This window comes from Gymnoscopelus braueri (assembly GCF_963280865.1).
Source record: "Gymnoscopelus braueri genome assembly, chromosome: 15".
Lineage (NCBI taxonomy): Eukaryota > Metazoa > Chordata > Actinopteri > Myctophiformes > Myctophidae > Gymnoscopelus > Gymnoscopelus braueri.
The window spans coordinates 40293943-40313942 of NC_137620.1; the positions used below are offsets into that span (position 1 = coordinate 40293943).

Genomic DNA, 20000 nt, shown 5'->3' on the forward strand with positions numbered 1-20000 from the left:
GCGCGCTCCCACCAAGAGTTGGCTGGCCGCTGTTTGCAGAATCTGCCAATGCATTGTCAATGCAAATGCGTTGATTCACGCAAGAGCAGATTTTTCCGCTAGTCGCGCAGACCTTGCGTTTATCTGCTCTCCGCGACTAAGCATAAAAGTGCTGGAGGCAGGAGCCGATTTTCTCCCTCTGTCCAATCGGGTAAGTGGAAGGCGGACTGTCTCAAGACTCAGGAAGCAACATGGTGCTCAAGGCAGCAGGCAGTGGGTCCTGAAAGTGAGTGACAGGCGCGACACTCCCGTTTTTTTTTTTTTTAGAATCCGCTGGCTGCAAAAAACTGTGGCCGCGCACAACCTGCGTTTAACAGCGGCCAGCCAACTCTTGGTGGGAAGCGCGCCCTTACAGGTAAAAGTCCGGAATCCAAAATGTACTTGAGTAAAAGTATTGGTATCAAAATGTACTTAAAGTACCAAAAAGTAGAATGTACTCATTATGCAGAATGTCCTATTTCACAAAGTTTTCAAATGTATAAAATGTCTAAAAATCTTTTGCGACGCAAATGGCTGAAATGTATATAGGGGCTGAAGTGGTTAATGTATGTTTTGTAATAGCCTAATAATAAAAAGTAACCAAAGTTTTCAAATAATTGTAGTGGAGTAAAAGTACAATATCTGAGTAGTCATCAGCTGGGCGAAGCTGTAAAGTTATTTGCCAGCTGTCTCCAAGGGACCACAAAATACTCCTCTTTCACCTCTTTATTAAAACCCTATGGGGCTAATAGTTCGTTAATAGTTTGACCCACTTGAGACCGGGAAAAACCAGACGGCAACCACATCAGGCACAAGTGGAACAGGGTGGTAATAATGGCAGGGTTATCATTCCATGTCACGTACCTCCTCTCCCTGGGGCACCGGGTCCTCCTTGGTTTCCTTTGGGACCCTGATAGGCCACTCCTGGGGGCCCGGCTTGTCCCATGGGGCCTGAAGTACCGGGGAGACCCGGGAAGCCACTGTCTCCCTTCGCGCCAGGGAAGCCTGGGTTGCCGGGCTGGCCGGTGACACCGGGGTCACCCTTAGAACCTTGGATGTGAATAAAAGTTAGAAAGTTAGGAAAATGCTAATTAACTCTCTGCCAGCCAAAAACGTTTATAAACGTTTATTTTAATTTTTATCAAAAACAAAATAAATTATTTTCTAAAATTATTCTTTATTTTTTTGTTTTTTCCGTTTTTCCGTTCTTCGCAAAGAACCAGGAGATAACACTTTCCAAAAAGTTTCTGCTCCATTCACTTCAATGTTAAAAAATAAACAGAGAAATAAATACATTTTTTTCTATGTTTTACCATGTAAACTGCTGGCAGTTTTTGAGTACTATTTTTTAAAACGTCCAAAACTGTGACTTTTCAGGAAATGGAAAAAAGTTTTCCAATAGATCCAGTGTAGTACAAGCTCTTCTTAATAATTTGTATTGGTTCAATATTTATAAAACTCACAGACACACTTAACCACTTTCACATTCAGCAAGCAAAGCGTTGTGAGCTTGTAGGTCCGGTATTTTTTTACACTCTTGTAAGACGATATGGGGCATTAATTTATGAAAATAAAATGTTGAAATATGGAGATACAAGGTGTCTGCCCGACAGCAAAACGATATAGTGGAGTCGTTCTATTTCAGACATGTTGAAATTGAAGCGAGGCATTATACAGCATTATGTGTGTGTGTGTGGCTGTGCGCTCTAGTCGGTAACTCACCTGGCAATCCTGGGAGACCAGGGGCTCCTGGACCACCGAAACCGGGCTGACCTGGAAGAGAAATGAATCATGGGAAATGTTCTGGAGTTTTAAAACATACATTAAATGTAAAACCAAAATAAAAAGTTGTCTTGCAAGTCTCTATACTACTATACTGTAGCAGTGGGTTAAACTATGTCAGATACAGCATAATCAACACTTAGAAATGATCAGGTTAGGTGTAATTATTCCTAAAAAAATACATTATATTTTTATATTATTTTCAGAGTCTTTTCAGACACTTTCAGAAATGCCACGTCGCTAACCTGAATCTCCTTTGATTCCGGCCGGTCCGGGGATTCCATCGCGACCCGCTTGACCCTTGTCTCCTGGGAACCCTGGCCCGCCGGGACGTCCTGCCTCTCCCGATCTACCGGGGGCGCCGTCGAGACCCGGGCCGCCGGGACCACCGTCCAGACCCTTTGGACCCGGGATACCGGGAGAACCTGGGGGGGGGGGGGGGAAAGGAAAATGAAACCAATCACATCGATAACCATTTCCATCCAGGTATTTTCCTGTGAATTATATCGTGAATTGCGATGTACAGCGTTAGAAATGTTTACGTCTATTAATTTATGTTTATGTTATGTTCATTTTTATTTATTTATTTATTTACATTAATTTATCTTTTTGTATTGTACCACTGAAGGGCCACGCTAAACTTCGTTGTACATCGTGCAATGACTATAAAGGCCTTGATGACCGAATCACCGAATCGTATTTTATTCTTCCCGCATTGGGAGACCGAATTTCTGTCGCTCATTCAAGAGGCAATCCCTGCTTTGGCCAGTGGAGATATCGTGCTTAGGAGCTTCAGGCAGAACTACTTGTCAGCAGTTCACCACATTCAACCAGCGTCTAAATGTCTCAAATGGAAGAGTAGGGATACCACCTCCTACCTCTGCAGATTGTATTAACATACTCTACCATACAGAGTGGTTAAAATAATGCTTTTATTTTTATTTAATAAACATCTTTACGCCGAAAATAGCTGATGTGCAGCTATTTTCAACCGATGTTCGCCCCACAGGAGCGCTATGTTACTTTGAAGTGGTTATGTATGCATAATTTATGCTATTTATGCTATAAATAGCAGACCTACAATGTCGCATCCACAACGCTGAGTGGGCTTGTAGGTCGGCTATTATAGGTGCGCGACACGAAGTATGAATCGAATAATAGTTTGCGGGCCAAACTCCTCTCTTCTTCTCTCCATCCAGACGGGCCTGCTGCGGTGTTGATTTTGACAGCAAATTTTGATTTAATAAAATTCCATTTAGTTTTAGCCATATTTTAGTCATCTGAAATGTTTTAGTTTTTGTCTAGTTTTAGTCATCTGAAATGTTTTAGTTTTTGTCTAGTTTTAGTCGACTAAATATCATAAGGTTATAGTCGACTAAATCTACAGTTGATTTAGTCGACTAAAATGTATTTTGGCGGTGCATTGATGGCGTCGTAATGGCTGATTTTTGGTTGCATGCTGATTTGGTTGCATGCTGAAAATAGCCGATCTACAAGCTCACAACGCGTCGCAGCGCGACGCGGTGTGAGCTTGTAGATCTGCTATTTTCAGAGCGCAACACCCGAACGCAACCAAACACAAAATGAGTCTTTTAGTTCTACTGGATCTCTTCTTCTCCACTAGTCCCTCACTAACATTTTAGTCTAGTTTGTATTTGCTGATGAAATTGTCAATATATGCAGTCTTAGTTGTAGTCATCGTAGCTTAGTTTATATTTAGTATTCGTCAGTGAAAAAAAGGTAGTCGACGAAACATTTTTCGTCATAGTTTTAGTCGACGAAATCAACACCGGGCCCTACTGTGTACCTTGGAATCCTGGTAGGCCGGGGTCTCCCTTGGCTCCGGGGCCTCCTGGAAGTCCTGGGAGTCCTGATCCAGCTGGTGACCCCTTCTGTCCAGGGGTTCCATTGAAGCCTGGCTGGCCTGGCTCTCCCTGGGGGGGGTGATGGTATCATTATTGTACTGTATGTGTGTTCAGAATCAATGTTATGTCGGTGTTAGACAGTTACATTCGTACAGTTCCACAGTAAGCTGTTCCCCCCCCCCCCCATACCCTCAATGTTCTAATCAGAAATACTGCTTATACTTCAGCTTCAATGTGACTCACAAGTAAGACGCGCGAACGCGGGAAGCGAATGCAAAAAAATAAAATAAATATGAAAAAAAAAGATTTTAAAGAAAGTAACCAATAAAAAAAAAATACAAAAATACAAAAAAAATCTGCGTTAAAAGGAGCGTCTTAGAAAAATACAAATTCACTAAAAAAACACTTTGAATGTTTTTGAACAATTCAACAAAGTGTTTGAAGTGCCTGTTTCACCCACTTCCGGGGGGCGGAGCCAAAATCCGAACCCGAAGTATTTGTTCGTAGACCCCCACTTAGGGGGGGTAGAAAAAGTTTCGGAGCGATTCGGGCACTTTTCATTTAACATGGGGTTTCAATGGGGAGTTTTTAGGAGCCTTCTCCGGGGCGTGGCTTCCGGGGGAAGGGGCGGGCTTAAACGCAACCTTGACAGGTGTGTTCAGTTTTCAAAGACCTTTCATTTGATGTATGGTACGTCTAAATTGGACATTTACTTATCTCAGAGGAGCTGCAGGCAGGCAGTGCACACAGACACACACACACACACACTCACAAGCCGAGCACGGTTTCATAGTAAGCTCCACTTGCGCGAAGGCGCGCCTCCTTCCGCTGCGTTCGCAATAAAGTGCTCATCCCTGTGTTTGGTTTATACCTTAGATCCAGGGTTTCCGGGGGCTCCGACTCCAGCAGAACCGGGGTCTCCCTTGGCTCCGGGGAATCCGGGGGATCCGGGCCCACCCGGTCCTCCTGATCTACCAGGCTGACCCGGCGTTCCCTTCAGCCCACCGGGTCCTGTGACACATCATAGAAAAGATAACCTCAGGTCCTTTTTGCTCTGTAATGTTATCTCTGCATAGGTTTTAACATGTTACGTATGTTTGCACCGCTCACTTTGAGCACAGGGCACTTTATGAGCATGTTAAAGGTTTAATGACATTCACTTTTACACCACATTCAAAGTCTTTGTCCTGGTCCTTCAAAAGTGTACAAAAAGTTTTAAGTGAAAATTCCATTCCAGTGATCAATGGCAGGTGTTTTTCTCTCACATTTCTAAAGCCTTTTCAACTGCAATGAAAAAAGAAATCTTTGCCTGCGGGTGTCGCTGGTGAGGGATTTTGCCTGTCAATCATCGCCTCTGCTACGCCCCCCCCAAAGGAAAGGATAGGGGAGGGGAGGGGCGAGGAGGAGAGTGGGCGGGATTAATCGACTGTGACCTCACTGTCGAAGGGCCAAGCTCAGATTACTTTTCAGCCTAATTATTCAGAAAACCCCAGACCACAGAAAATCCACTGAATGTTCTAAGTTCAGGTTTTTTGGGTGTAATTGAGGTCATAAAACCCCAAATAAAACATTGAAAATAAAAAAAGTGAAAATGAATGTCATGATACCTTTAAAATAAAATCAATACTATTTTCTTAGTCTCTGTCTAAGGAGTCTGCCGTAATAGTTTATGCAGAGAGCGAGTCTTTTTCTAGACAGTTTTCCATCATAGTAAAGATGGCGATAGACCATAATGATCAAGTTAGTCAGATAATTGGATAGATTCTTTGTTTTTGAGGGTATTCATAACATAAGATCATTCATAACATCATTTCATTACTTAATAATACGCTCCTATAATAATAACCTCTAAAGGTTGTGTTCAGTTAAGCTAATGTTTCTTTTGTTTTTTCAGCAATCCCATCATCCAATCGTAAGCCAGTTTAGTGAGCCAGTCAGCCAGCCAGCCAGCCAGTCAGCCAATCAGGCTAGGCTGACTGATGCTCATTACTTCCTGGTTGGGGAGTGTTTGAACTCACCTGGGAATCCCATCTCTCCCATGGCGCCCTTCAGACCCGAGCCTCCAGGACCCCCTGGGCCTCCAGGAATACCGGCATCTCCTTTATGACCTGCACACATGACCCAGAAAGCATGTCAGCAATACAGTATGTCTCTGGCTGCCCCGGTATTGAACCCAGGGTTCACTGCAGTGGTCGGTGAGTATCTTCCCTCTCCACCACCAGGATGGCCCCCCGGGCTCAAGCCTAATCTTTGACGGGTTGTGTGCAAAGGTATAATCCCATACCTGGTGGTCCTGACAATCCTGGGCGTCCGTCTGATCCTGGAATTCCTCCCTCTCCAGGGATACCAGAGACACCCTTCTGACCTGGTTGACCTGATATACCTGTAGAACAAACACACACACACACACACATTGTTTGATGGACTTTTCAATAAAGCATAGACATTTAAGAAGAGAGAGTAGTCTAGAACCAGATTTGAACCAAAATTGACATTGTAAAAACATTGCATCGCAATCAGTGTTGGAAAGTAACTAAAGTAATAAGTAACTTAAAGTAATATTATTACTTTTTTCCAGTAACTAGTAAAGTAACTAATTACTTTTGGCAGGGAGTAATAAGTAAAGTAACTATATTACTTTTTAAACAAGTAATATGTAATAAGTAATATATTACTATGTTTTAGTAACTTTTCCAACACAGTGTTGGAAAGTAATGTTTTAGTAACTTTTCCAACACAGTGTTGGAAAGTAACTATAAAGTAATATGTAACTTAAAGTAATATATTACTTTTTTCCAGTAACTAGTAAAGTAACTAATTACTTTTGTCAGGGAGTAATAAGTAAAGTAACTATATTACTTTTTAAAACAAGTAATATGTAACAAGTAATATATTACTGTGTTTTAGTAACTTTTCCAACACTGATCGCAATGCATCAAAACACTCAAGATGTGCCACGAATAAGGTACCAGGATGCTTAATTGCGTTCAACTGGTATCCTTGTAATTCTTCTCCAATCAGGAACTAGTTGGATATGGTAGGGTGGAAAACCAGGGGTACCAGGGGTCCAGAGGACCAGTTTTGAACCGTTCCAATATACCGTCCAGCGTGGTAGGACCTGCTGTAAGGTTTTGGTTTCTCTGAATGCACGTACCTGGAATACCGGGTACTCCGCTCTCTCCCTTTATGGGGCTGGAGGCAATGCTGGGTCCTGGGGGTCCCTGACCACCGGGGTCTCCTCTTTCTCCCTTGCCGCCTGGGCCACCGGGACCACCTGGTCTGCCTGGGAAACCATCGTCACCTGCAGAGAGGAAAGGACAGGACAGAAATCTTGAGATTTGTGAGGTTTTATTTGCATGCAATTCTTGTTTTAATTGATCATTTTAGTCATTCTGAAGACTTTAACCCATAAATCCTTTTTTTTTTAAAAACTATATCAGTGGTTCTCAAACTATTTCATGTCAAGGATCCCCAAAACATTTATTTGGCTGTGGACCCCCATCTCAAAATATTATGTTCCAGGAACCCCCCCCCCCCCAGAAGCAAAGATTTGAGTTACAAATGTTCGCTTTAAAAATATATGTATTCAAAGATTTGCAAAAATGCTCAAGATCTTTCAAAAATAGCAGATCTACAAGCTCGTAAGTGCTGCGCTATGAGCTTGTATAATCTGCTATTTTTGAATAACCTAAGAAATCTAAAATAACACAGACGCTTTCGCGGTCTTAATGGGTTAAATGTATATATGTGTGTGTGTGTGTGTGTGTGTGTGTGTGTGCGTGTGTGTGTGTACCTTTAGGTCCCGGGAAGCCAGGTCCGCCTGGGCCTCCAGGGCCGCCACCAGGTCCGGGAGCTCCCATTGAACCCATGTCTCCTTTGCCGCCTGCAGCCAATCAGAGACGAGAGAGAGAGAGACACGGGGTTAAAGAACATGCACTCCAAATATAGACAAAATGGTAAGAGCCAGTCCAGGTCAAGATTCATAGAACTCACTCACTTCACTCTGACACACATGCAGTCTTATCTCTGTTTTCATTCGTTCGTTCGTTCATTAATTCATTCATCTTATTAGTCGTTCCGTTAGCCAGCTGGCCCGTAATGAATTTGACAGCAAATTTTTATTTCGTTTTAGTCTTTTGAATAAAATTCCATTTAGTTTTAGTCATATTTTAGTCATCTTAAATGTTTTAGATTTTGTCCAGTTTTAGTCGACTGAATATCATAAGATTATAGTCGACTAAATCTACAGTTGATTTAGTCGACTGAAATGTATGTTGGCGGTGCCTTGATGGCGTCGTAATGGCTGATTTTTACACTTGGTTGCATGCTGAAAATAGCCGATCTACAAGATCACAACGCGTCGCAGCGCGACGCGTTGTGAGCTTGTAGATCGGCTATTTTTAGAGCGCAACGCCCGAGCGCAACCAAGCATAAAATGACTTGTCTTTTAGTTCTACTGGATCTCTTCTCCACTAGTCCCTCACTAACATTTTAGTCTAGTTTTTTATTTGTTGACGAAATTGTCAATATATTTAGTCATAGTTTTAGTCGTCATAGCTTAGTTTTTATTTCGTTTTCGTCAGTGAAAAAAGGTAGTCGACGAACATTTTTCGTCATGGTTTTAGTCGACGAAATCAACACTGGTTCAGTTCAATTAAATCAAGGTTTATCAATTAATCCAGTTGCACAAAACGTTAAGCCTAGTTTAAAAATAGTCCGGGTTTATGCCATCCAGTTATTCTTGGCTTTAGACAAGCGGTTTTCCCAGTAAACCCGGATTAATTTCAATCCCATTGGTTCACAATTTTTCACAAAGTTGTGGAGCCACAGGATAAAACAATGAAAACTTTGCAGCTGAGGTGGTTTAAATTTCCCAAATACCAGCATATCAGATATTAGATATATTATATATTCAAGGCGGTGTTGATTGAACAAAAATAATCTATAACGATTGTAGCTTTTTAATTATAGTGGTGACTAATCGTAATCACGATGACAACCCTAAGAGAGTGACTGATGGTCACTTGGGCGAATGGTTTACCTGGCCCTCCTGGTTGTCCGTCACGTCCTGGCCCTCCGGGGCCTCCGGCAGGTCCTATGGCTCCCGGGGACCCAGGGAAACCGGGGCTCCCTCTGTCTCCTGGCAAGCCTGGAATGTCCAAACCTGGGGCGCCGGGGTCTCCCTTCTCTCCTCCACCACCTGGGAATCCTGGGAATGGCCGAGGGGGAATGGAGAGGGGTGTCAGGCTCAGGGTTGCCAGATCTGCTTATTATAAGCATGGCGTCGTAATGGCGTAATTTCCCCGCAAGATTTTATTTGAAAATAGGTGAGCTTGTAGATCTGCTATTTTCAAATAGCTGATGTATATGTTAAAGTGCACATGTGGCCCATAGTCGCTTATTTTGGGCTGGTTTTCCTAGACCTGGTTGCTTGTTTCTCTCACAGAATCTGGCAACACTGGTCAGGCTCAGGGAACTGATTTGGAATTAACCACTAAAAACCCGAGACTTAGTTGACCGGATTCCCAAGGGTCCTATTCTTTGTTGAGCGGATTCCCAAGGGCCCTTATACTGTGCTCAGTTGACCGGATTTGTTTTGTTTTGTTTTGTTATGACTGAATACTCTAATTGTATGTTTTATTCCTTTGATGACTGGGAATACATTACCCATCCCAGCAAGCACAATGACGTCATGATGACGTTATGATGACGCCCGGTCATCACCCCGGTGACGTTCAGGACTAGGCCAGATCACAGCCCATATGGGGATGATCTTTACGTCATTTACAGGACGTCATCACCGGGACATCATATGGACATTTGGACAGCAATTTTGGGTGATGAGAAATGTGTTTAGATGACGTCCTGGAAGTGACGTTTTTGTGGTCAGGATTAATTTTGGTTGAAATCAGGTGATATTCTGGGCCAGATCTGACTTGTCTTGGTTTGACTTGATCTAGCCCCAATCGAGACGTCACTGATTGGTCCGGGTCCTGACTGTGCTTGCTGGGATGGTATCTCAAGTGGGATATATTTGTCATCCAAACAACACGACTGCTGTCCATTTTTTTGAATGCATACCCAAGAATCTTATTATAATAATAGCTCAGATGTACAGTACTGTATATAGTACTTTTCTAAGTATCCAAAGTCGCTTTACATAAAAGAAAAGGAAGGATCCCACTTATTAAGAAGAAACTAAAACAATAAAAAAGATAGGTGCAAGAATAAAATCGATAAAAGGGTTGGAGAGAGACACCTTAACTCGACCTCAGCCGGGCTCAGAGCTATCCTGAAGATACAAACGCCACAATATTTGATCTCAACAGAGGATACGTGGGCCCTTATGACTTTTAAATGACATATTTATATTGTATTTTACACTTACCACAGGAACTTTTTGACATCGCTGTCAGAAATATTTTTCATAAATGAATGCCCTATTTTATACAACACATTGCATCCCAAAATCGATGATATCGTTGTTGTCGGGCAGAAACCTGTTATCCCCATGTTATAGCTTTTTGTGTTTTTTCGTAAATGAATGCCCTACTTGATCATACCACAGCGTCACATAAAAGTATCAAAAGTAGCAGAACTGCCAGCTCGAAATGCGTCTCGAAACAACTACTATTGCTACTTTTGCTATTTTTGATATAGGCCTACATATGAGGTTTCCACCCGACAGAGACGATATGAAAGTCTATGTGTGGTTTTTGTAAGAATCAAAAGAACAGTAAAATCAACCAAAACAAAAAGATCTCTGAAATTGTAAAATGACATGCTCACTTACACCATACATTACAGTAACTTCCAAATATGGTTAAAACTACATGTATGAAGTCATATTTGGAAACGTGTGCTGTGTGTTTGTGGTTCTGGAATAATCGTTAAGAACGCAGAAAGAATATAAATAGAAAGGTTTTGAAACTCTCATACTGAAACAATCAAGTATGCAATACAGTATAATTTGGGATACCTGGTATTGAGGTACAATACCTTTCTCGCCTTGGAGTCAGAGGGGCGGGGCCGCAGGTTAGGAAGGGAGGGGGGCGTGTTTCAGAGCGAAGTAGGCAGGGCATCAGATTAGGTCGAAGGTGAGAGGGATGAATGCATTAAAATGTCCCTTTTTCATGAAGTGTTTAAATACTCTCAAAATGAACCGTGGTTTGTATAAATCACTGGCTTAACATTTCAAGTTCTAGCTATTATACTAGGGCTGGGCCATAGGGACAAAATCAAATATCATTATGATTTTTTTTACATTTTTTCAAACATATTCTAATAGTGAAAATAGCGGATAGCAGATGTACAAGCTCACAAGCTTGTGAGCTTGTAGATCGGCAATTTGCGTTATTTCTGGCAAGGCTTAAGTGATTTAAAATCTAGAGATACAATATATACAGAGACAATTGCCCAGCCCTATGTTATACCAGAATCTATATAACAGGAACAACACGATTCCTTTTCATTTTCAGAGTATTCACACAGGACGGTAATCTGATCATTCTTATAGTGCTGGAGTTAGTTTGGGGTTTCCGTATGCAGGGTTAAAGGGGTGACATGATGTGACAGAGGAACGGTGATATTGTGCTCAGAGTTAGTTTGTGGTTTGTGCACTCAGGAAGCACATCCTGTGAGGTTAAAATGGTGACACAACTATTTAAAAGATTTTGGTGCTCATTGTCGCTGTAGTTTCTAAGCTCATAGCCGTGCCTCGTTGCAAACCGGTGAACTCGTGCAGTGGCGTGCAGTGAAAGCGTGCAGGTGACATGATATTTTTTCCCAGTGGGTTTTCGTAGACAGAAGTGGAGGTAAATAAAACAAAGGTGACAAGGTGTGGTGAAGTTCCCCAGATCAAGGTATGGTTACCAACCAGTGACTGGTAACCTTTTTTAACACTTTTATAAACATACTCAGAAACTCACTCACACAATCAATCTCTCATACATTCAAGTACACCAGTGGTCTCCAAACATTTTTGTGACCAAGGCACACCAATAATCACAATTACTGTGCATGCCCAAAAAAGGGATGCAAAGTTGAAAGTGAATACAATTGTAATTATTTTTATTATTTTTAAATATTTTTTTCCTGTTGTTTCTTATTTTTCTCTCTGTCTATGCTGTACAGTATACAAAAAAAATATATATATTTATATATATATATATATTTTTAAATATATATATATATTTTTATATATATTTTTTTTAATATATATATATATTTTTTTTATGGCATAGAATTTGCCTCTGTATTGGGAAATGAGTGCCCAAAAGGTACTGAAGGTACTGAAATAATATGTTTTTGTATATTCGTATAGAAGTAATAACATGTGAATATTATAAATATTTTAAATATTATTATTATTACTCACGGTACACTATTGTTCCCCAGCACACTGTTTGGGACCCACTGCAGTGCACAGACATACAGTACACTACACTTTTATACAACTTTCATACACACAAACCTTGATCAGCCCCAAAACACATGATGTGTATGTGCACACCAAAGTGACATTCAGTGCTCTTTCCAACCACCAACCAGACTCTTTAACTCTATCAGGACAGAACTGCTGAACAGTGGGCTAGTGCCAGGGGTCTTCAACGTTTTCAGCCCAAGGACCCCCTAGCTGAGAGAGAGATGAAGCAGGGACCCCCATATTGTATAAAATTGTGTTTCAGATTCAACTTTTTTTGTTTACGTGGTCTGCTCTTTTATTCCCTCTACTCCTATACCTCTTTGCCAAAAATAGCCGATCTACAAGCTCACAACGCCTCGCAGCGCGAGGCGTTGTGAGCTTGTAGATCTGCTATTTTTGGCTCAGTAAAAAGGGCTCAGAAAAGGGATGCTAGGTTTCAAGTGGATAAGGTTAAAAAAAAGAAAAACACAAAAAAACACAAAGATTTGGCGGACCCCCTGTAATAACTCTGAGGACCCCCTAGGGGTCCCGGACCCCTTGTTGAAGACCCCTGGGCTAGTGAACCACATACCCAGTTCAGAAAGTCACCCCAGACACCATTCCAGAGTGCTCAGACAGTAGTAAAAGTGTGTATCCATGCACATAACTCTTTTGGTGACTTTCAATAACACAACAATTCAATACACATTATAACATTGTAAACACAAGATGGCAAACCAATGCATAGGCCTGTCACAATTATGACATAATCGTCCAATCGCAATTATTTTGGTCATAATCGTCGTAATCGTTTCCATGTTGAACGAGGTTCATATTTTCCAACATTTTCAAAAAATAGTGGAAATAGCAGATCTACAAGCACACAACGCGCTGCGATGCGACGTGTTGTGTGCTTGTAGATCTGCTATTTCCACTGTTAATGTTTTTTTTTTAAGTATAAAGTTATTAAATAGGTCAGTGATTTCTTTGTGTATTTAGGTTATGTGACATATTTCAAATTGTGTCAAAAACACAATTAAATCGTTAATTGCAATTATTAGTGTGACAATTAATCGTCAACTTAAATTTGCAATCGTGACAGCCCTACCAATGCATTTTATATACTTAAATCTTTGACTAGCATCAGATGTTATGAAATCAATGTTCAAGTCAATATTCTATTGAGTTTAAATATAATCAATAATCGTATATTATACACCAAACATTACTACCCTGCACCACTATCACAATATGTCATTTGACTCCAATGACAAGTGTTTAAACATTTATGTTTTATATCTATGCAGTCATACAATTGTTAATAGTCCAGCCTTTTGGTATAATATAAATAACTATTTAATTCCTTACTTTATTAGACTTGAATTATTGTGTATTTTATATCACATTCTATACTGTATATTCATTTGACTTCATTCTCATTTAGCCAGGCGTTCTGGGTTGGCCGTTAACGTGTAATCCTTCAGCTTTCTTTCTCTGTCATTAACATTAACATTATTACCCTCTGTTGGTTTGTCTTACCTGGGGAGCCCATCAGGCCTGGGGGTCCGGGGGGTCCCTGTGCTCCCTGGACGCCGAGCGAGGAGCCTCCTGGTAGTCCTGGTAGTCCACGAGATCCAGGGATACCAGCGTCACCTGAGAGCGTGAATGTAAGCCTTTTAGTTTTTTTTACATTACTTCATTTTCGTAGTGTTTAATGTAATGTTACTTGAGTAAAAGTACAGAAGTATTGGCATCAAAATATACTTAAATTACCAAAAGTACAAGTACTAAAATGTTTGAAAATAGCAGATCTACAAGCGACGCGCTGGGAGCTTGTAGATCGGCTATTTTCAAATAGGCCTATGTATGAAATAGGGCTGAAGTGGTTAATGTGTGTTTTATAATGTAATAATTTATATCTGCAAAGTAACTAGTAACTAAAGTTTTCAAATAATTGTAGTGGAGTAAAAGTACAATATTTTCCTCAGAGACAAAATATCGTAAAAGTATTGAAAATTGGCAATACTCCACTAAAGTAAAAAATGCCTCAAAATGTTACTTAGGTACAGTACTTGAGTAAATGTGCTTAGTTACTTTACACCACTGATAGTAGTACAGGAAAATAAACGCTACAGTAAAAGGTCCGTGCATGACACGCGCAAACGCACGTGTCACACACACACACACACACACACACACACACACACACACATTAACACATCCCCTCCAACATCACACTGACAGAAGCATAAAGAATACCTTTAGCTCCAGGTCCGCCATCAAAGCCTCCGCGTCCTGGCTGACCGGGACCGCCGGGGAAACCGGGGTCTCCCTTGGGTCCAGTTGCACCTTTACCTCCAGGGAACCCTGGGCCTCCAGGAGCACCAGACTGTCCCAAGCCAGGCTCACCCTATATAACACACACGCACACGCACACGCACACGCACACACACACGCACACACCAGTACAGTCAAATCATGTTTAGGACATGTCATTATCGCTTTTCTTTACATTTTTGGCTTGAATTATTATTTATTATCATTATTATCTTCCTTTTAACCCATTAAGACCTGAGGCCGATTCTACAAATGTCTTCTAAATCCTAACAGGTTTCTGAAAAAAACGTAATGTTGCTTTATCAGTGGTGCAACAAGAAATTCATTCACATTTGACAGTACATATTATATACATGACTTTAGAATCATAAAAATACATATAATTAATAGTACCTTGGCTCCTGGGAATCCACCCGATCCAGGGAGACCGTCCAATCCTGGTCTGCCTCCTCCGCCGGGAGATCCTGGCTGGCCGGGAGTTCCTGGGAAACCTGAGAGGGAGAAGAATAGGTGAGGATGGGTTATTATTTATGATGAGGATTTCCCTCTGGCGTCTGCCATTTTGTTTAGGAATGTATGTTTTGTAATAATATTCTATGCAAAGGAAAATATTCGCACATCCATTTGAGTTCAGATGCAGGTGTGTTGGACAGTGACAGCTGAAGCAATCACGGAAAAAGTATTTAATGAAGAAAAGTCCCGCACACTGCTCTATGCTCAGCAGCATCAGTTTTTATTCAAATTGATGTTTCGGTCCCTCTGGACCTTCATCAAGAGTGTCTTGATGTAATAATATTCAGAATCTACAAAGTAACTAGTAACTAAAGTTTTCAAATAATAGTAGTGGAGTAAGAAGTACAATATTTGTCTCTGAGATGCAGTGGAGTAGAAGTAAAATGACAGAAATTTGTAAATACTCCAGTAAAAGTAAAAGTACAAAAATGTTTGAAAATAAACGATCCACAAGCTCACAACGCGTCGCTTTCTTGTAGATCTGCTATTTTCAAATAGCCTATGTACAAAATAGGGCTAAAGTGTTTAATGTATGTTTCGTAATATCATCATTTATATCTGAAAAGTAACTAGTAACTAACGTTTTCAAGTAATTGTAGTGGAGTAAAAGTACAATATTTGTCTCTGAGATGTAGTGGAGTAGAAGTAAAAAGTATTGCAAATTGGAAATACTCAAAGTAAAGTACAAATACCTCAAAATTGTATTTAAGTACAGTACTTGAGAACATGTACTTAGTTACTTTACACCACTGTAGAGAAGTTGAGATTTGAAGGTGCAGAACACAAGTTTAGGAGATGGAGGCGATGGAGAGCAAAGAGGAGATACAGAACAGGCTGAGTGCTGTAGGAGGAAGTAGAGAAGAAGAAGAATAGAAACAGAGAGCACACTGTGGTCAAACTGTTACCTTTGGCACCGGGACCACCGGGAAGTCCAATACCAGGAAGTCCTGCTTCACCTTTGCCTCCTGGTCCGCCGGGGAAACCGGGCGATCCGGGCCCTCCGGGGTTACCTAGCAACAAGAGAGAACCACAAAATAAACCAATCAGAAAATAGATATTGTGCTCAGTGTTGCCAGATCTGTTTATTATAATTTCCCCCCCAAGAGTTTATTTGAAAATAGCAGATCTACAAGCTCAAAACGTGGCGTTTTGAGCTTGTAGATCGGCTATTTTCAAATAGCTGATGCATTATGTTTAAAGTGCTCATGTGGGCCCATCGTCGCTTTTCTTGGGCTTGTTTTCCTAGACCCGGTTGCTTGTTTCTCTCACAGAATCTGGCAATACTGATTGTGCTGTTGCTGTTGTGACTGCATTCTTATAGCTGGTAGTGATTAGTCCAGAGCAGTGTTGAATTGGAATAGAAAGGACCAAGGACCCCCCACATAGCCATGTTACCTATTGCGAAATGGCTTTACAAAAATGCAAATAGCGATAATAATCAATCTACAAGCTCACAATGTGTCCATCTGGCAGATGTGCAATTATCCATAATAATGACTTTTTTTCCTATGGATTAGTCACCCCGTGAAGACATGAATTCATGGATATGTTTTTGTCGCAGCATTCCTAAGCCAATAATTTGATGACCAGCGGACCGGTAAGGCAGCGGTTCCGGTAGGAGAGACAAAGGAGACTCTTTGTGTCAAATTATTAAAAATATATCCATGAATTCAAGTCTCCATGGGGTTGACTAATCGATAGAGAAAAAAAAGTCATTTTTGGGGGCGAACTATCCCTTTAATAATGAAATGGTTAAACTGGCACAGTAATTTATTAATTGAATTTGGATTGTAAATACTCTCAACCCGATATACTTAGTTGAGAGTGTTTACAATGATGAGCCAAACAGAGACTGAATTGTAATGCATTGTGTTCTACTGTGTGTGTGTGTGTGTGTGTGTGTGTGTGTGTGTGTGTGTGTGTGTGTGTGTGTGTGTGTGTGTGTGTGTGTGTGTGTGCGTGTGCGTGTGCGTGCGCGTGTGCGTGTGCGTTTTGTACCTGGCTGTCCAGGCTGACCGGAGTCTCCGTCCTGACCCCTTCGGCCTGGTTGACCCTTCTCAGCCACCGTCTGACCTGGCTCACCTTTAGAACCTGTAAGGAAGGAGGCAGAGGGTTAGAGGGCAAAGGTCAACAAAGAACCAGGAAGTTTAAAATGAATTTAAATGAGGTGACAAATAATGTATGGTTTTTAACACATTCCCTGCCATTGACGGAGATCTAACGTCATTTCAAATCCAACGCTTGACCGCCATTGCTTACCTGGACCTCCGGGATTACCAGGTCTTCCTGAGACGCCCTGGACACCTTTCTCTCCTCCGGGGCCCTGGGGCCCAAAGCCGGGACCGCCTGCGGCGCCCCTGTCACCTGGCTGACCCTGCAGACCTGGCTCACCTGGACCTCCTCGCTCTCCTTTTACCTGCAGCGAGCCCTGTCAGATGGACACGACAGAAAGATGGTAGTATTTAATATTGGAGCTGATGGACTCGTGGGTGGATTGATGAATGGATGGTGGATCAATGACAAGACGGATGACTTGATGACTAAATCACACACACACACACACACACACACACACTCACACACACACACTAGGGCTGTCAAACGAATATTCGATATTTGAATATTATTCTAATATTGGGAAAATATGTATATTCGAATATGAAAATTAATATTCGAATTATAAAATATATATATATATATATATATATATATATATTTTTTTTTTAATGTTTATTTGACAGGGACAATACAAAAAACAATGTATCAAGTTATAAAAACAAACAAAAGATATGTTTTATTGGATCCGAGCACTCGATACATTGTTTTTTGTACTGTTTCTGTCAACAACAAAAAAAGTAATATATTTTTTTTATAATAATAATAATATTCGAATATATTCGAATGTCTGCCAAATTTTAAGACCAATATTCGAATATCATTTCTGAGGAAAGTTGACAGCCCTAACACACACACACACACACTACACATATACACACACACACACACACACACACACGCATGGAGCCTCCACTTACAGACGCTCCTTTAGCTCCGGGCGCTCCGGGTCCACCATCCCGACCGGGGCGTCCGTCCAAACCGGGCAGACCGGGGGGTCCGGGGAAGCCTGAGTCACCCTTCTGTCCCCTCCCACCGTCTACGGTTATGGCATCGCCTGGGTCTCCCTTGGCTCCGGGGAATCCTGGGGTTCCATTGGAACCAGGGGGGCCCTGTGTAATATGATGAAGGGATGAGGAGAGAGAGAGAGAGAGAGAGAGAGAGAGAGAGAGAGAGAGAGAGAGAACGGGAAGGAAGAGACCCTTTAGTTTTAGTTTACTCACATGTTAGGTAAAAGATGAAGTCAAAACATAGCCGGGTGAACCGTTGAGATTAACCCATTGAGACCTGAAGCCGATTCTACATGTCTCCTAAAAACAGTATTCTGAAAAACGTATGTTTCTATATCAGTGGTTCTCAATCTTTTTCATGTCAAGGACCCCCAAAATGATATGTATTTGGCCGCGGACCCTCATCAAAATATTTTGTGCCAGGGACCCCCAGAAGCAAAGCTTTGAGTTAAAAATGTTCGCTTTAAAAATATTTATATTCAAAGATTTGCACACATTTTCACGATTTTTCAAAAATAGCAGATCTACAAGCTCGTAGCGCGGCACTCGGTGCCGCGCTATGAGCTTGTATATCTGCTATTTTTGAATAGCCCAAAGTGTGAAATAATGCTTTTTAGCTCAAATCTAAAAATGACACAGTTCCAGGTCTTAATGGGTTAAATATGGGGGACACGGGAAGTTGGTGTAGTCTCACGTGGCCGGCACTCCAATCTTGCACTGCTCCAAATGGAGTAACTCTCAGTACTCATTTGAAACAGTGGACAGACTGAGCGAGCAGCTCACGTGCTGAGGCGTGGCTAAACTGTGATTGAGCGGTGAACAGGACCAGCGTCCGTCTGTGTTTTTCTGACGTGGTGAGAACCCAAATTAGATTGAACAGTTTATATCTTATCGGCAAATCTGGAAGAGTAATCTGAGATCTTATGTGCACTGACGAAATAAACAAACAGCTTATCGACAGCTTTTTGTTGGCGTACAGTAACGTTACTTGCTGCAGTCGCCATGTTAGTTTCACTGAACAGCAGTGGTGGAAAAAGTATTCAAAATGTTTACTTAAGTAAAAGTATCAATACTGCAATGAAGAAGTACTCTGTTACAAGTAAACGTAAATTGTACTTAAGTACAGTACTTGAGTAAATGTACTTAGTTACTTTCCACCACTGCTGAATAGTAGTTTAATGTGGAAATTATTGATGTGGGCACCTGGGCAAGCCTCTCCCACGCTATGGAATAGAAACCGGGACGTAAACAGGAAGTGAAAACAGGAAGTGCTTACAGGGGTACCGACGGAACCGGGGTTTCCTGGGAATCCTCTCTCTCCTTTGGCACCTGAACCACCAGGACCGCCTGGAGAGGAGAGAAGAGAGGAGTTAAGTATGTATTTTTTTATTCATTGATTGAACATTGTGGTCCATTGTACTATTGTACTATTGTCATTCATTCATTCAATGTAATGGTGACTGGCAGAGCCACAGCATCCTACATAATGCCACTGTCCTTTACCATTCTTATCTGTCCTATTGACTGTTGTGTTTGCGTGCTAAACAATAACATTTTCAGATTCGAACTGAAATGGAAATAAACTTGTAGAGCTTTGCTTGAATTAAATTGATAGCCTTAAAATGCCCGTGAGCAAGATATTTAACCTCTCTACTCTCACTGCATCTCATTTTGTTTTGGTTCTCTCTGAAATTAATAAAATAACAAGCTAGTGGTGGTCTTACCAGGGAAGCCGGGGGTCCCAGGGGGTCCCTGAGGTCCAGGAATGCCGCTGGAGCTACCGACACAGTTCACACAGGTGTCTCCCTTCGTGCCTGCAAAAGCAACAGCAGAGCTTCATCACAGAGTTTTATACGCAGCACCACATTGACCACTTTCAACCTGGGGTTCCTATTTTTTAAGTCATAGTGGAAAATTCGATACACAGTATCTCCATAGTCATGTGATCAAGACGTA

At 41.4% G+C, this 20000-nt stretch overlaps 1 protein-coding gene across 1 annotated transcript in view; it reads right to left on the bottom strand.

Annotated features, from left to right (window-relative positions):
* Positions 1-860: 860 nt before the first annotated feature.
* The window catches only part of col4a5 (collagen, type IV, alpha 5 (Alport syndrome)), a 72103-nt gene continuing 52963 nt past the window's right edge, over positions 861-20000 (bottom strand). The window contains exons 22-40 of the mRNA XM_080452005.1: positions 19769-19858; positions 19321-19391; positions 17955-18146; positions 17179-17347; positions 16918-17010; positions 15825-15929; positions 14800-14897; positions 14329-14479; positions 13609-13722; positions 8707-8874; positions 7459-7548; positions 6820-6966; positions 5950-6048; positions 5684-5773; positions 4537-4676; positions 3608-3734; positions 2046-2225; positions 1741-1791; positions 861-1068 (exon numbers count right to left, since the gene is read on the bottom strand). Of these exons, the coding sequence (XP_080308131.1) occupies positions 875-1068; positions 1741-1791; positions 2046-2225; positions 3608-3734; positions 4537-4676; positions 5684-5773; positions 5950-6048; positions 6820-6966; positions 7459-7548; positions 8707-8874; positions 13609-13722; positions 14329-14479; positions 14800-14897; positions 15825-15929; positions 16918-17010; positions 17179-17347; positions 17955-18146; positions 19321-19391; positions 19769-19858 (2369 nt within the window). The 3' untranslated portion in view covers positions 861-874. The remainder of the gene's footprint in view (positions 1069-1740; positions 1792-2045; positions 2226-3607; positions 3735-4536; positions 4677-5683; positions 5774-5949; positions 6049-6819; positions 6967-7458; positions 7549-8706; positions 8875-13608; positions 13723-14328; positions 14480-14799; positions 14898-15824; positions 15930-16917; positions 17011-17178; positions 17348-17954; positions 18147-19320; positions 19392-19768; positions 19859-20000) is intronic.